This window comes from Carassius carassius, chromosome 35 (genome assembly GCF_963082965.1).
Source record: "Carassius carassius chromosome 35, fCarCar2.1, whole genome shotgun sequence".
In the NCBI taxonomy this organism is placed as follows: domain Eukaryota; kingdom Metazoa; phylum Chordata; class Actinopteri; order Cypriniformes; family Cyprinidae; genus Carassius; species Carassius carassius.
In genome coordinates this window covers 12,365,600-12,381,942 of record NC_081789.1, presented here as the reverse complement: position 1 = coordinate 12,381,942, position 16,343 = coordinate 12,365,600, and the positions used below count along the sequence as shown (strand labels likewise).

The 16,343-nt window shown below is 37.2% G+C and overlaps 1 protein-coding gene across 5 annotated transcripts in view; it reads left to right on the top strand.

Moving 5' to 3' along the window:
- Window positions 1-16,343, top strand: part of LOC132115980 (disks large-associated protein 1-like) — a 142,078-nt gene that overhangs the window by 77,117 nt on the left and 48,618 nt on the right. For 4 of the 5 annotated variants that reach the window (XM_059524456.1, XM_059524454.1, XM_059524455.1 and 1 more), the window contains exons 3-4: window positions 9,029-10,156; window positions 14,409-14,623. In XM_059524456.1, coding sequence (XP_059380439.1) covers window positions 9,074-10,156; window positions 14,409-14,623 — 1,298 coding nt within the window. In that variant the 5' untranslated portion in view covers window positions 9,029-9,073. Of the gene's footprint in view, window positions 1-9,028; window positions 10,157-13,100; window positions 13,216-14,408; window positions 14,624-16,343 lie in introns of those variants that run through there. The other variant, XM_059524458.1, reaches the window with a different exon arrangement.

Genomic DNA, 16,343 nt, shown 5'->3' with positions numbered 1-16,343 from the left:
TGGACCTTCCTTTGAACTCCTTCAATACCAGAAGACAATTTTCATTTGATTTTCCAAAATTTTTTGCCATCTTGTTTTTCTTGGTTAGGTCTTTATTGAGGTGCATTCTGATTGGCTGCCGAAAGGCAATGCCGTGCATCATGTTTATTAGCGTTCATCTGAGGAAAACTGGGTTGCTTATAACTAACACTGCACTGTCACAGTGTGTTTTTCAAAATTATTTGTAGTTTGGGGTGTGAAATGTGAATTTCTTTAGCAAGTTTAGCATGTCATATGCAGTGTTTAGCCTGTTGTGTATATTCCGTTTGGAGAAGTTTGTGTTATGTCGGTCCCCTCGGCTTCATCTCTGCTTCACTTGTCAGTTTGATCCTGATGGTTTCCGTCAGCCCCATCAGCAGCCTGTTATTGCACTCTCAGCCAACTGTACATATCACCCACAAGACATTTCTAGCACACAAGCACCAGACACACAAACAGAGATCTCACAAACACACGCGGACACACACAACATCCAAAACTACGACCGAATGTCCTCATTTATAATTCATAGTGGTCCGAATCAAAGCCATCTTTCCTCCTTTTCCACACACGACTCCTGCTATTCACTCTTAACCCTGTTACTGAAATGGCAACTTGCATTTTTACACCAAGAATCACTTTCTCACCAACTCCTCATGAGTTCACGAGCAATACTCTCTCTGTTGGGTGAGGCGATGGGGGGAAAAGACTTGTTGCCATGGAGATGAGAAAAAAACGACCTCGTTCAATTTCCCCCGCAAGATTATTTATAGTTGTCTTTATTTGGGCTTTATTGAAAGAGGGAAAAAAGAAAATTGCTCGCTGGTCGGAACAATATGTTGTTATGGTACAAACGGATGGGAGGTCACAGGATTCTAAATGGAAGGGCCCTTTTATATAGTCACAGCACCAATTAGCGTGCAGCCCACTTTCTTGCTTGGGCTTAATGTGGTTTACACCTCCACGCTTGGTTTTGTGCAAGCAGTTTTCAGGTTTGTTGGTGGTGTTTTGTAATAGGTTGTTTATATCTGGGAAGAATTGTGCTTTTTGAGTTCAGCATGGACTGTCTCATAATTAGCTTTTAGTTCAAGGATCACCTTTGATCAGATCAGAACATCCGAGTTTCACCAGGTCACCAGGATGATGACAAATCTCTTTGAGCATAACGCTTATCTAGACCCAAAATGGCATATTTATATTAACAACAATATTCATTATTTTGATAGACGCATTTAGAAATGGCAAATGTAAAAATCAGATATAAGAAAAATGGGAAAATATCTTTTTAAATGAAACATACCAAGATTGTGGTTTTGAAGAAGTCACTTATGCTTTTATTTGATCAAAAATATAGTAAATTCTGGAATATTATTACATTTTTAAATAACCATTTTCTATTTTAATATATATTAAAATGTAGTTATTCCTGTAATGTTAAGATAAATGTTCTGTTGCCTTTATTCTAGTCTTCAGTGTCATGTGATTCTTCAGAAATAATTTAAGGGATTTTTTTTTTTTTTACAATAATTTTTTACACTAATATCAAAACCTTCATGTCATTTTTCAAAACTCTAGGCAAAAAATTCTCAACCAATGATGAAATTTAAAAATATTAATAACACGTAATACCTTTTTTCAAAAAATTGGTGGATACAATACACACAAACCTGTTCACACAAACCTTTTCACCATCACCTGTTCATTGTACTAAAATCACCAGTTCAAATTGACGTAACTTAACATCACAGTATTACTATTTTAAAAATGCAACTCACACATTACATCTGAGTTGAGTGTCATTTCATTACAATGATCTAACTATAGACTGATACAACTGCTCAAAATGCTAAGTAACTGTTGCATTACTCTTAATGCATAGTTTTTATGGACAATGTTAATAAATATTACACATTTAGATTATGAAAGTGAAACAACTAAAGACTGAGTATATTCAGGTATGATCAGTTTCAAGATGCCTGTTGTTGGGAGCAAAAAATAAATAAAAATAATCCCCAAAACTTAATGTTATCATTGTTTTTCTCCTAATGTCTTTTTAGAGGGTGAGGCTTTTTCCTCTAGTCTATTACAATGATGTATGAATGTGTATTACCATAACTATATTTAATGATTGTACTAACAACTAATGTAATGTTCATATGATATTTATTGATAAATCAGATATTTGAACCAATGATTGTGCAAATGCACGGCTTCTTTAAAGATACGAATGCAACATGAAACGTTTTGAATATTGGAGAGCCTGTGTTATAAATAATGACCATTTCATTTTTTGTTTCTACAATTGAGAAAAATGACATCAAGGTTTCCGATATTGGTGATGAAATGCTGATTATCTGTTCAAGAAACATTTCTTATTGTTATCAATGCTGAAAACAATTAAAAAAAACCTGCATTTTGATATAAAATATGATTTCTATATAATTTATTAACTGTCTTAACTGTCACATTTGATCTATTAAAAACTTACTGTCCCCTTACTTACTGTATGACTTATGAACAGTATTATATTTTATTTTTTATTTATTTTTATATAGTAAGCACACAGCATTATCTTCATTGATGGGCGCTGCTGTTTTTTTAACGTTAAAAATGCATTAATATTCAGTACATATCAAACAATGTAATAACAGTCAAAGCTATAATGATCAGGTGATGAAAACAGATGCTCACACTTGTGTGGTGCAACATCAGGGCCCGTATTCATAAAGGTTCTAAGAATCCTCTCAGAAAACTCTTAATTTAGCTTAAAAACTTTTACATAGGAGTCTTAGCTTAAGAGCGATTCGGGACTGATCTGAGAGCAACTCTGAGTAAGGAAAAGACAAAAACTTTCATCTTAGTGAGGAAGCGGGGTTGACCCCGTTGCTATGTATGACACAATCTTTTGAAGACTGTGATTGGTTGGTATTCCAAGAAGGAAAAAAAGAGTGATTTTAAGTATAGGGTCTATTCTAATTCTCACTTTGAATTTACATGCGTAATTTTTCCTATTTTTTCTCTCTCTCTCTCTCTCTCTCACACACACACACACACACACACACACACACACACACACACACACACACACACACACACACAAACATTAAATGTGTGTATATAAATCCTTTTTTTATTTACCATGCTTTTAATTTCCTATAGGGTATTTTATTGACTTAGAATGATAAAAATTGTTCCACTCTTTCCAATTACAATGATTGCTGTCCTATTTAAGTGGCGGTTTGAATGTTGGTTTTAATCTATCAAACATTGAATCAAAACCAAGAAGTGCGAGAAAGCCCAACTGGACAGAGGAACAGTGTTTACTGTTAGCCCAGTTAGTGGATGAACACAAGGCCATTCTTAAAGAAAAATTTGGGCCGGGTGTCACAGCAAGGGACAAGAAGCAGACATGGGAGCGTATAGCACAAACTATTAACGGTTCATTCCCCCTGCTTGTGCGCACCTATAAGCCTGCTATATTCATAAATGCAGTTTTCTGAGCCTGCAAGGTGGGAATGTCCAGTGGAAACGAAATGAACTGCGACACAATAAGATGTTCTGAAAGTGCTGTAAATGTGTGATCACTCATTTTCCCAGTTGCCAAATATCGTAATGTAGTGATTACTTTAATTTCTGGCGCTATGGCATTTCTGCGCTGTGTCGGAGATGTTAGCATGTCTCTAATAAGATCAGTCACAAACATGACCCCTACACGATCTAATCTATAGCGTCTTATTAACTCCCTGTCATCCATTGTCTGCAACACATTTCTTCTGCCTCTTCGTCTTTCTGCCATTTTCTCCTCTGCTAAAGAAACTCTTAAGCCTCTTAAAAGTCCTCGTCTGTGCTCCTAACAAGTTTGACCTTAAAACCTCTTTTAAGGGTTAAGATGCATTCTGAATTACTTTTTTCTTTACTAGGAATTTTTTCTTTAATTTTAAGAGTAAACGCCCACATTCCTAAGAATTTTCTTAGAATTTTGTCACTAGGAGCTACTTTTTGCATTAAGATTCTTTATGAATACGGGCTCAGGTCTTTTAGTTTCATTCTTCCTGAAAATGTCAAATTTTGCATTGTTTGTAAACAAATCCATAGTAAAGTTAAGTGAATAAAGGACCAAGTTCTTCTTGACGTGGTGTGGCACTTCCTTAAATGGTGGGCGGGGCTAAAAAGGCAGTGATGTGGAAGCAGGCATTGATCTTTTTCTGCGGAGGTGGTGTTTAGCCACATTATTACATCATAAAGTGGTACATTCCATAACCTGGCGTTTTGGCGGATTGGGTTCGATATAGGGCTGCAGGATTAATCGCATGCGATTGTCATGCGTGTCTCGTCAGTAAAGCTGGTTCTGTGATTAGCGGTAAATGTCCATCACCTGCTTTCAAATGGAGAAGCTCTTACTACGCAGAGCCGTAGTACACTGACAAGCTACACAATATCGTGTTCCTAATCGCAGATCAATCGCATGCGGTTATGAACGCGATGTTGGGTAGCTTGTCAGCGAACTACGGTAGCAGGTGATGGACATTTACCGCTAATCACAGAACCAGCTTAACTGACGAGACACGCATTTTAATCGTGCAGCCCTAGTTCAATTTAAGCTGTTTTTAGACTAACAACAAAGTTTTGAGTTTTGAAACTCAGAAATCTAATGTAATTATAGCACATTTACCTTTTATATACAGAATTAATTTGATTTCTCAGTTCATGACCCCTTTAAAAGACATTGTAATGTTTACATACTGTTTACCTTTTTTCCAAATTGGTCACTTGTTTGCAGATAATCATGACTTAATGTCTTAAATGTAGCTGAGAGCACTAGACCTGAAGTACTTTAGAGTATTACACTTGGATTCTGTAAGTATTCGAAGGTTTTATGAAATTAGCTTAAATATTTAATGTACAAAGTGAGTGGAGGATGAAATATTTAATAAACAGTCAATAAATGCAAGAGGAGGGTTGTTACTGACCTAAATAGCTTGCTTTTGTCTGTTTTTATTGCTCAGGTTTAGTTGCTGTTGTTATTCTTTACTGAAAGGGCAGCTTGAGTTTACCTTGAAACCATTTAGCTGTGCTAAACTCTAGAATAGTGATTACTGAGCACTTCTTTGTACACAACCCCTCTCTCTGTCTCTGTCCCTCTCACTCTCTCTGTCTATTCTTCATGTGTTTGTTTTCTCTGATCAAACAGATCTGCAGGAAGAAATTGTTCATAGAGTGTGTGTAATCAAAGAGTGACGTGGTGCTGCGCTCATTAATGACAGACAGCGTAATTAGTTTGGCCCAGAGAGAGAAACTCTCGGCTGTCGTGTCATCTGTCTGCTCGATTTGATTGTGTTTTAAAGCACACTTCAATCAAAGCAAAAGAGAGAGAGGAAGATGAGATGGAGGAATGAAGGGTCAGCTAATGAACGAAACTGAGAGAGCTGTGAAAATAAAGTCATTTCGAGAAGGAAAGGTTTAACTGAAACGAGCTGTTCTTTGTAGTTACTAAGGTGTTTGCTATGTCATTGTTAAATTGAAATTGTAATGGCTTAGAAATGTAATGGGATCCCTCTTTTCGATAAATCACATGATTTGAATTATCATTTATGTCGAGAGTACTCCAGGGTGAGTACATTAATACTTAAGGTTCATGTTTTTTCCTCTGACAGCAATCTGAGTGAAAACCTTGTCCCACAATGTTTTTGCACAATTTGGACACAGAAGGGCCAGCATTCAAGTGGTATTTAAATATTCCATGGAGGGATATATAAAATATTTTAAAATAAATATGGTGGGTAACTTGAAGCGAGGGTTCACAGACCACAACTTCATGTTACGGTCATCATGATTGCGGATGACTATCAAAAATGTTCACATATCGCAGGGTACGATTAAATTAATGTACGTTTAACCAGTTTAATATGGGAAGACACTAGAATGTACACCTTCGTTTATGTGTTTTTGACCTACACTGTACATGATGTGAGAACAGTTCACTATAACTTTACTGTTAGCTAGTTTTAGCCAGAGAGAACTTGCTGAAGCACAAGATGACATTAGTGTTCTGCTTGAGCAGCTGAAAATTGTAAGTTAATGAGTGTATGAAAACAAGAAAATTTGGGATTGGGGTTGAATGCTTAGGGACATTTTGATTTGTTTTGTTTGGGTTTAGAAAATGTAATAAAATAAATTATATTGGCCATCCTCTTAGGATACCTGGAATAAGTGTTACAAGTACCTCAGGCACATGTTTTTTTGTTTAGTTTTTTTCATTTTTGTAGCATAAACACCATCAAACCTTCCAGTGTTTCTCTATGGCGCTGAAACCTAAAGATGTCCGAGTTCCGCTCCCCGTGCAACTAATACTTGACTGCCATTGGCTCATCTGCATTGGAGGGGAGGGGCTTACCAATAGGTCAATTGGAGCATGGACATTAAATGTAATTAAAAGAATTGTGATGCTCTAGTGAGAGTCGGGCTGCAGAAAAAAGTACAAGATGAGCATCTTTATTTATGGATTTCCACTCTGTCTAATTTAGAACAAAGTTCCACTAGGATACATCTGAAAGGCTTTAGGGGGCAATGAATGAGCTCAGCCTTACACAACAATTCAGATATTAGCCTTAATGTGAAGGTATCAAGCCCACATGCTTTTACACACACATACGCAGAGATGCTGTTTTTAAACATTTAGTGGTCTTTATTCAATAAATCTCATTTGTCACCGCATACATTCAAATATGGCCCCTCAAGACATGTTGCATCAGGTTTGACGTCAATGATTTGTTCTCTGGTGGAAGTTTTCCAGTGAATTTCATCTTATAAAAAAAGTTTCTTTGACTAGTATTTGACTTGAGAAGATTTGAAATATAGTGCATTATAAGTTGTAATACAGTACTTTTAGGATCAATTTAATGATATTTTTGTTCTTTTTGTAGCTTGATAGAGTCTGTCAATTTTGTTTATCTTAATCTTTAATATCTTTTCTTTCACTTTGTGTGTGTTTGTGTCCTATCTCAACTAAGAAGTACAGACGAATGCAACTGAGAGACACATTTTCATTTTTCTTTTGTTTTCAGAGTTATATCTGCCTCACTAAGAACAAGAAAACAAAGAAATCGATCTCCTCTGGGGAGCGACACACACATCAAGCTATTTTTCAGCCAAGAATACAACATTTGAGCAACACGTTCACTAGCAGCTCATGCATTAACATGATGCATGCCATGACATCAGCTATGAAGATTTCATCAGAATCACTGACGCTATGGTTTATTTATCAGTCTCATGAAATAATCAACGCTTTACATTTGTTTCAGCTCTCCCATCAATTGGTTAAAACTTACACGCTCATTGATTTGCATATTTCATCAAAACAAAACAAAAGTTGCTTGGAAATTAGTGTATTTGGATGTGTGTGTCCTATTTTGCCTTGGTAGAATAGTAGTTTGACTTCATCTGTTAACAAAGAAAGGGACAGACGGAGGATAAAACGATTAATTATTGTGTTTCTACATCTTCAGTGTTCTTATATAGACTGAGAGAGAATGTAATAATAAGGCAAGAGACTTACTCTGCACCAGCTACAGTTTCAGGCAGGAGTCACCACAAAGCATAAGGAAGTGAAGCGAGTGTATAAATGAGATTCATTAGCAGATAACAGGTTTAGTAAACTTTATATGTGTATATGTGTTTAGCTTTAATATGTGGGTGAATGTCTTTTCTTATAATGCATATAATTTCAGAATGTGTACTTGGTATTCACTACATTAGCAACTTTTTGCGCAATTTTTCGAGGAATAAAACAAATGGAGGATATAAATAAATGGAAATATAAATATTTTATAACATTGTTATGAAAATACATTCATACATACATAGTTGTATTTTCTTTGACTTTGACTTTGATCTTTTAGTAAATGCTCTTAATGAATTCAGTCTTACAAATGACTTCAAACATGAACGGCTGATTTCTCATTTTGACACAGTAAACAGGATATAGCTGAATAAACAGCAAAATGCGTCAATTCCTTTCTTTCAGTGTTAATCTGTCTTTGGCTTTAGCTTTCGCTCCTTTCATCTCTGTCTTTCTTCAGATTTGGCGAGGCATGCCTGGAGAGGATGTTCAAATGCTAATGTTGGTGTGCTAATATCTCTATTGCGTTTACTGTTCTGTTTTAAAGGGGCGTTCATTCTCATGGCAATGTGCATCAACAGAATGACTGAAAGTCAATCATTCTGAATGAGCATTGATTTTGGAATTTAAAGTTTTGTTTTCATATGAGGGCAGTCAAGTATGCTCAAATGCTTTTTTTATCATTTAATCATGAGTGACTAGTCAATTATTCAGATTTTTTTCAAAAATGTATTTTTTAATGTCTATTAAAAACAGTTTGCTCTGCTTGGTCTTTAAATATATCCCCTTAAAAGTACTGCTGCTAAAGCCATACACATTCAGACAGACATATTTGGCCATCCTGTCAAATCGCACATTGTTTCTTGAGCATTGCACCAAGTGTTGCATTAAGACGGCATGTCAGGTTTAAAATAGTCACATTTTTAAAATTGTGTCAAGAGAATCCAGTGTTCTTCTCTCGCACGTGCGCCTAGTCGAGCTGTTTTTGAAAACAAGTCACATCTTATGTAAATGCTTGGGGTCAGGTGACTCTAACACCAGTCTGCTTATACAAGATGTCCATTTGAGACAGATTAATCCACAATTTGTTTAGGCAACCAACTAACTAGTCTATTTTAAAAGTTTAGTACCTCCTTAGTATAAGTCAGACCCATAGTAGTGAATGTTAAAATGTTTTTTTAAGGACAGTCCACTGTAGTGGACACTATGAGGTATAAAATATGAACTAAATGTGACCATGTTTAATGCAAATTGTTTCTTTCTCTCCCTCTCTTTATTTGTTTCTCTCTTCTTGTGTTTCTCTTTTTTCATTGTTTCACCTAATTTGTTCGTCTTCTACATTGCTTTCTGGCCCTCTTGTCTCTTTGTCCATCTGTCTTTCTGCAATAGTCTCAGTGTGTGTGGATGAGGCTGTGAGAGGGTGAGTGTATCAGGATGACGATGAAAGGCTTGTCCTCCAGCCGCAGCCACCACCACACACTCACACACTGCGACCCATCCTACGAGTCTTTGACCCTCCGCCACGAACGACGGCCTTATGCCCTTAACCAGGCCCACCCGAGTGACCACAGCTTCTATGGGTGCCAATCAGATCTGGCTAGCAGCACATTTCCACGTCGACATCACGGATCACATCACGAGCTTAAGGACGAATGCTCCATAGTGCCCTATGTGGGACCAGGGGGCATAGCCGGAGGAACTGGGGGCGGGTATGGCCCATGCAGCTCAGCTGCCATCCAATCATCCCTGCTGGAGAAATTTGACCAGCAGCAACCAGTGAGAAAGGATGGGTATCACACATTGCAATACAAACGAACTGCGGCGTTGGAGCACCAGCGCAGTGACAGTCCTGGGCGTATACGCCACCTCGTACACTCTGTCCAAAAACTATTCACCAAGTCTCATTCCCTGGAAGGTCCCAGTCAACGCAACCTAAACGGAAATGACCCTGCCATCCCAACCGATGCAATGGCTACTGCTACATCCCATCCGAACGTTTCCACCACAACTGTAGGCACCCTGAACAAGTCGTCCAGCAACAAACGGGGGAAAAACAAGGAACGCAGTCGCTCCGAGCCCAAACCTCGTGCACGGACACCCGGGTCGGGTTACTGGAGCTCCGACGACACTCTAGACAGGGAAATCTGCCTTTACCACCAGCATCAACCATCTGGAGTCATGACCATGGGCCGGCATCCAGACAAATCCCAGTCCCACTACTTCTTGGGACAGAGCTACAACACACTAGGAGGGGGACACTCGTCCCTGAAGACCTCACGAAGTAACAATGATGTTGGAAGTTGCTACACTTGCTCCAACCCCACAGGAGGCACTCTGATTTTCAGAGGCCCAATGTCAGTAGACCAGGCTGGGCCACTCGTCAAGAAGAGCTCCTGGTCAAGCACACTAACGGTGAGCAGGGCCCGAGAGGTGTACCAGAAGGCCACTGTCAATATCGATAAAGCTCTAGTCAAAGCACAGACCTGCCAGCAGGGACGAACCTGCCAGTTTTTACAGGTAGGAGAGAGATTTCTCCTCTCTTCATCAGCACGACCATCATCACCTTTGTCATTTCATCTGTGCCATCAGGTCAGCTTCCACACCTCATTTGTTTCTGCTGAGGAGTCATTTGGTTTCTTGGTGTGTAAGGTGTGACATCTTTTCATCTTGTGCTTCATCTCTCTCCACGTATTCCATCTTTCAGCGCATGATCTTCCTGGTGTGTTTGCATGTTTGTGAAGAGTAGACATATTGCATGCATGTGCATGTCTTTGTCTGAGCATGTTATAGGGGCCGTTCACACAGGATGCATTTTTGCATCTGTCCGTTTTAAACAAAACAAAACAAAAAAATTGTTAACATTCTAGAATGTTTTTGAACATTTTAAAACATCTTGCTGGGGTTTCTATGAAAATAAGTTAGACCAGGGGTAGGCAATGTCGGTCCTGGAGTGCTGATTTCCTGCAGAGTTTAGCTCTAACCCTAATCAAACACACCTGGACAAGCTAATTAAGATCTGCAGGATTACTAAGGCTACAGGCAGGTGAGGTTTTTTTCAGGGTTGGAGCTAAACTCTGCTGGACATCAGCACTTCAGGACCGACGTTGCCTACCCCTGAGTTAGAGTGTTTCTATGAAAATAAGTTGGTCATCTGTGACTGTTGTGACAGGTCTTGATACATTTTTTATAGTTTTTCTATGAAATCATGATGTATTGATGCCTCATCATGATGCCTCAACAAACTCCTAAACTTCTGCTTATTAATATTAGTAATGTAGTTGTTAAAATGATTGCTCACCCAAAAATGAGAATATGTTAAAATGAGCATATGTTAATACATTCAACAACAATGGCATTGTAAGGGACCATCCATACAGGATGTTAATATGCTAAAAAACAGCTGGACAGAGGCCCAGTGAAATATAAAAAAAAGGCATGATGCATTTTACTCATTAAATATGTCAGTAACACTTTAGTTTAGGGACCAGTTGTTGCTATTAAATAGTCACTTATTAGCATGCATATTAGAAGGATATTGGCTGTTTATTATTACTTACAAACCCTTATTCTGCATGAACATATTTTAGATTCATTAATCCATCCTCATACATAAACTTAAAGGGATAGCCCACCCACAAATGACAATTCTGTCATTAATTACTCACTCTCATGTTGTTCCAAACCTGTAAGACCTTCGTTCATCTTCAGAATTATTATATTTTATTTTATTATTTTATTTACATATTTTTGATGCAATCCAAAAGCTTTTTGACCCTGCATAGACAGGGTTTACAGGTTTGGAACGACATGAGGGTGAGTAATTAATGACAGAACTGTAATTTTTGGGTGGACTATCCCTTTAAGTTTATGTATGAGGATGGATTAATTGATCTAAAAAAATTTTTTAGCATATTAACAACTCATTCTATATGGATGGTCCCTAGCAATGCCAGTGCTGAATTTATTAGCATATGCTCAGGACTGACCTGCTGTGTTTTAGCTGCACTGAATGTGACGGATTAAAAAGAACTCGGAGACCATGGCTTGTGTTTAGATTTCTTTGTTGTGGACTAATGCTGTATGATAGAGAGATCATAAACAAATAAGAGAAGGATAAGTGAGAAAAATTTCAGCCTGCAGCCCTGGAGATCAGTGACTGTTTGTGTGAAGATTAAGAGGAAAAAATGGATTTTGTTTGTCCTTTCGCTATCTCTCTCTTTCTCTTATGTTCCCTATGTGACACAGTTATTGAGTCTTAGAAAAAAAGAAAGTGATGGAGAAAGCAGAAAGGGAGGGAGGAGAGCAGAGGAAAAGGGTGAGGTTTATGTAGAATTGAGAGAAAAGAACAGGATAGAAGTTAAATATGGTCACGGTCAACTAATTTGAAGTGACCATGTCTGCTACAAAATAACACCATAAAAATAGTCTATACAACTTGTATGCTGTATAAAAAGGGGCTTTGTGATGATTAGGAAAGATTAGGAAAGATGACATTAATTACTCACCCTCATGTCGTTCCAAACCTGTAAGACCTTCATTCATCTTCGGAACACAAATACAGATATTTTTGATGAATTCCCAGAGCTCTCTGACCCTCCATAGACAGCAAGGATCCTAAATATATATCAAGTTCCAGAAACGTAGTAAGGACTTCGTCAAAATAATCCATGTGACAACAGTGGTTCAACTGTCATTTTAAGAAGCTACGAGAATACTTTTTGCACGCAAAGAAAGCAAAAATAACGACTTTATTCAATAATTCGTCTCCTCCTCGTCACCTTGGCACCATTTTGGAGAGTATCACATATGTAAACAATGTTGTTTACATTTAGATCAAATCATAAACAACATAGCCGTAATGATAATAAATGTATTTTCTTGCTTTTTTTTTACTAGGGGATGAAAAGGCTTTTTTCAATGCCAAGTACAAGGGACTAGTGAAGTGTGAGAGAGAGATAAAGAGAGAAGAAGGGTAAGAGGAGAAGATGTTGCAGATAATGGAGTCAGGAGAGATAAAGGAACTAAATAAAAAGGCAGAACTCTATGGAGACCTGCCTGTATCTGAGTCCCGATCTGCAGTAATGAGAGTCTGTCTGCTAATAGAGTTAGCTTGACTGTAAGTACGCTGACTTGCTGTGTATAACTCCAGATGTCTTAGTTGCCAGTAATGCTAAGGTCACGGTCATCCTCATAGCAACCATAGTTTTCAGGAGCATTGAGGTACTTTGTTTCCGTTCTGCCTCTCTCTCTCTCTGGACTTTTTCCTAATTTACATCCTCTTTAAAAAAAAACAACTTAGCACTCCGTAGAGAGTGGATCCTTTCCCGTGGTCAGAACAATATCTCTCTTTGTGCCCCTTTCTCTTCTGTTTTTCGGTGACGGAGGATAGGTTGTTGGCTTCGCCCCCTAGTAGAGCATGTGAAAGAATTGCTTTAGCATGCGATGCACATCACAGAGCGAGCCTGAAGCCGGGCTCACTAGTTCTCCTTCACTGACCACTAAAAAATGGTGGAAGATTTGAAAAGAATCCGAGCCGTGCCTGGATAATATATATGATTGTTATTCATCTCAGAGAGGTGAGAGGCTTTTGAGTTGAGGGTTTGAGAGGTACACGTTATGTGCGTCGAACATGAATACTGCAAGTGGGTGTAAAATGTTTTCAAGATCATTTTCAGGTAATGATGTTGGTTATGCAGAAGTCAATATTGCTTTTTGTAGTGGGAGCAGCAGGTGTTAGTGTGTGGGTACGGGTTGCATAAGGCCGCGCGTTATGCCAGGATGTGCTTTTAGCTTTTTAAGTGCTGTATTATCTGATGTATGAAAGAGGTTTTATGTTATAGGGATAATGTGGGAAAAGATTGAGAAGTCAGAGTCATAGCTGCGTCATCTGTAGCTGTAGCTGGGAGGGGTTCTGGTTAATATATTAGAATAAGGACACAGTAAGTAATTGTGATGTATAAGTTAACAGTTAGTCATTTTTAAAGCATTTTTTTATGTTTTAAAACATTGATCATCAGCACATCATTTATGCATGGACTGTTGCAATACATTACTCTTGATGGTTTGGGATATATAACTTCTTAAATATATCAGTGGTGAATATATTTTAATTGGTTTATTAGATTTAGAAAAAAAAAAGATTTACATAGTATATTCAAATGTGACAGTCACATTTATAAAAATTTGTAATCATACATACAGATATATAATGAAACATTTATACAATATAAATACTTTGTACACAAAAACATATATGCATATAATTAGGTTACATGTAACATATATATTACATATAAATATTTACTACCGGTTGTGACTTTGACATAACTTAATAATTTGTTTCAAATGTTAAAGCATATGTTTTTAATTTGAGTGTGTTAAAATGATTTACAGTGTTTATATGCATTTCTAAACTAATTACTATTTGGTGAGTTAACAGATGTTTACAAAACATTTATTCATTCATTTATTTATTTCATTATATGCCTAGTTATTAAATATGAAATATATTGTTGCTTCACCACTTAAACAAAAATTTCAATTTTTTAACTGTTTGTCAATGAATGTGCTCATTATTGTATGTTTGAATGATCATATCAATTTATATTTATTCTTTATTATCTCTTTGTTTAGTTGATTTCATGTATTGTCTAATTTATTCTTTATTGTCTGTCTACATCATGCACTGCTTTATTGCTTGTCATTATAATTAAGTCTTACAGGCAGATCAGGTGTTTATGAGAAGCTATCTTTCTCTCTGTCTCTGCAGGTTCCTCAGGATGAGTGGGGTGGCTTCTCGTCTGTGGGTCAGGATGACGAGATCCCGTGCAGGAGGATGAGGAGCGGCAGCTACATCAAGGCTATGGCAGAGGAGGACAGTGGAGACTCAGACTGCAGCCCTAAACCCTCACCCAAAGTCCAGGCACGGAGAGCCAGCTACCTGAAAGCCACTCAGCCCTCCCTCACCGAGATGACCACACTCAAGTGAGTCTGGAAATGTATTAGCTTGTGCATTTTGTAGCCGTGAAATCACATGGGAAATTAAATACATGTGATGTATGTGTACATCTGGTGTGCAGGTGCATGGACCTGCCGATCTGTCTGCAATTTCAATGAACCGTCATCTTCTCTGGGGTCATTTAAAACAGGTTTTTTATACAGGCGTTCCACCCGCTTCGCATCTCTAAGTGCTGTTGGGATGGGTCTCTGGAGACAGTGTAATCCCGTCCTTAAATCCACCTCTGTTCACACGCATACACACTTACTCGGTGCAATTTCATATAAAATCCCTTCATGTCCTGAGACTCTTACCACTAAAGTGAAATCCTTTCACTCTCCCCTTTATTAAAAATTCAACAGAACAAAGTAATTTCAAAGGGAATTTTCCTGCGCCTTTAAAGTTCCTTCCAAATCCTTTCATTTTTCAGTTGCACACCGTTATATCGTCTGAAAGTGGGTCTTTTTTAATGCGGGAACTAATCTTGGCTTCAGTATTTATGTAAAAACCTCACATGCATATTGCTATTATAGCTGTGTACTACAGTGACAACATATCCTACTTAGAATATATACAATGAAGTGAGTCACTTTTAGAATCCCACAGACTTATTCATGAGAGAAAACTGATTTGCATTATAAAGAGAATCACCACACGCTTTAAATTCTGTGTGTGTGAATGTGTACTTTTGTGTGTAAACTTTGCAAACAAAGCATTCGTATAATGTGGGCATCATTTCTGTGACAACAGCATATGCTCATCAGTGCAGTGTAAAAATGTAAGTGCTGTAAATTTGCTGCTTATTAATAGTTAATAGGTAGTTATTAAGTTTAGATATTGGGTAGGATTAGTGATTAGGACAGGGTCATGCAGAATAAGTACTAATAAACAGCTATTATGTTTTAAATATGCATGATAATAATTAACTGGTTCATAGTGAAAGTTTGTCCCTATACTAAAGTATCACCAAATTAATACAGCAAATTTATCCAGCAAGAATGCATTAAACTGATGAAAAGTGACTTTAAATAAATGTAACAAAAGAATTTCATTTCAAAATAATTGTTCTATTGAACTTTCATATTCATTAAAGGTTTGTGGAAATGTATTGTACTTTCTACAAAAATATTAAGCAGCATACTAGATTGATTTCTGAAAGATCGTGTGACACTGAAGCCTGGAAAAATTATCGAGAAAATTCAGCTTTTGCCATTGCAGGAATAAATTACATTTTAAATTATTATAAAAGAATAAGCATGATCATTCAAATTGTATATTTAATTTACTCAAGCATATGATGTCATCAGTGTTCTAAATGAATTTATTTCGAGCTCTTCAGATACTCCCTTCTCGGTTTGTAGGAAACGGGAAACACTGAGTAGGCTCCCTGTCATGTGCTCTTTATCTTTTTCTGCTCAATAAGAAGTGCCGCAGCATTGAATATTTATAATCAGAGCATTGTGCCTCGAACTCAAATATGGACACACACATTCAAACATGCATATACATACTCCTGTACACACACGTACATGAAACTGATAAATAATGCATAATAAAAAAGGAAATTTCTAAACCTATGAACCATAAACATACTTTCTGTTCAGAAACACAGTAATACAATAGACATACACACTCATGTGTTTAAACAACCACGTATATTACCGAATTTCTTTTTTTACGTTATATAATAAATATGCAATCCCCTGA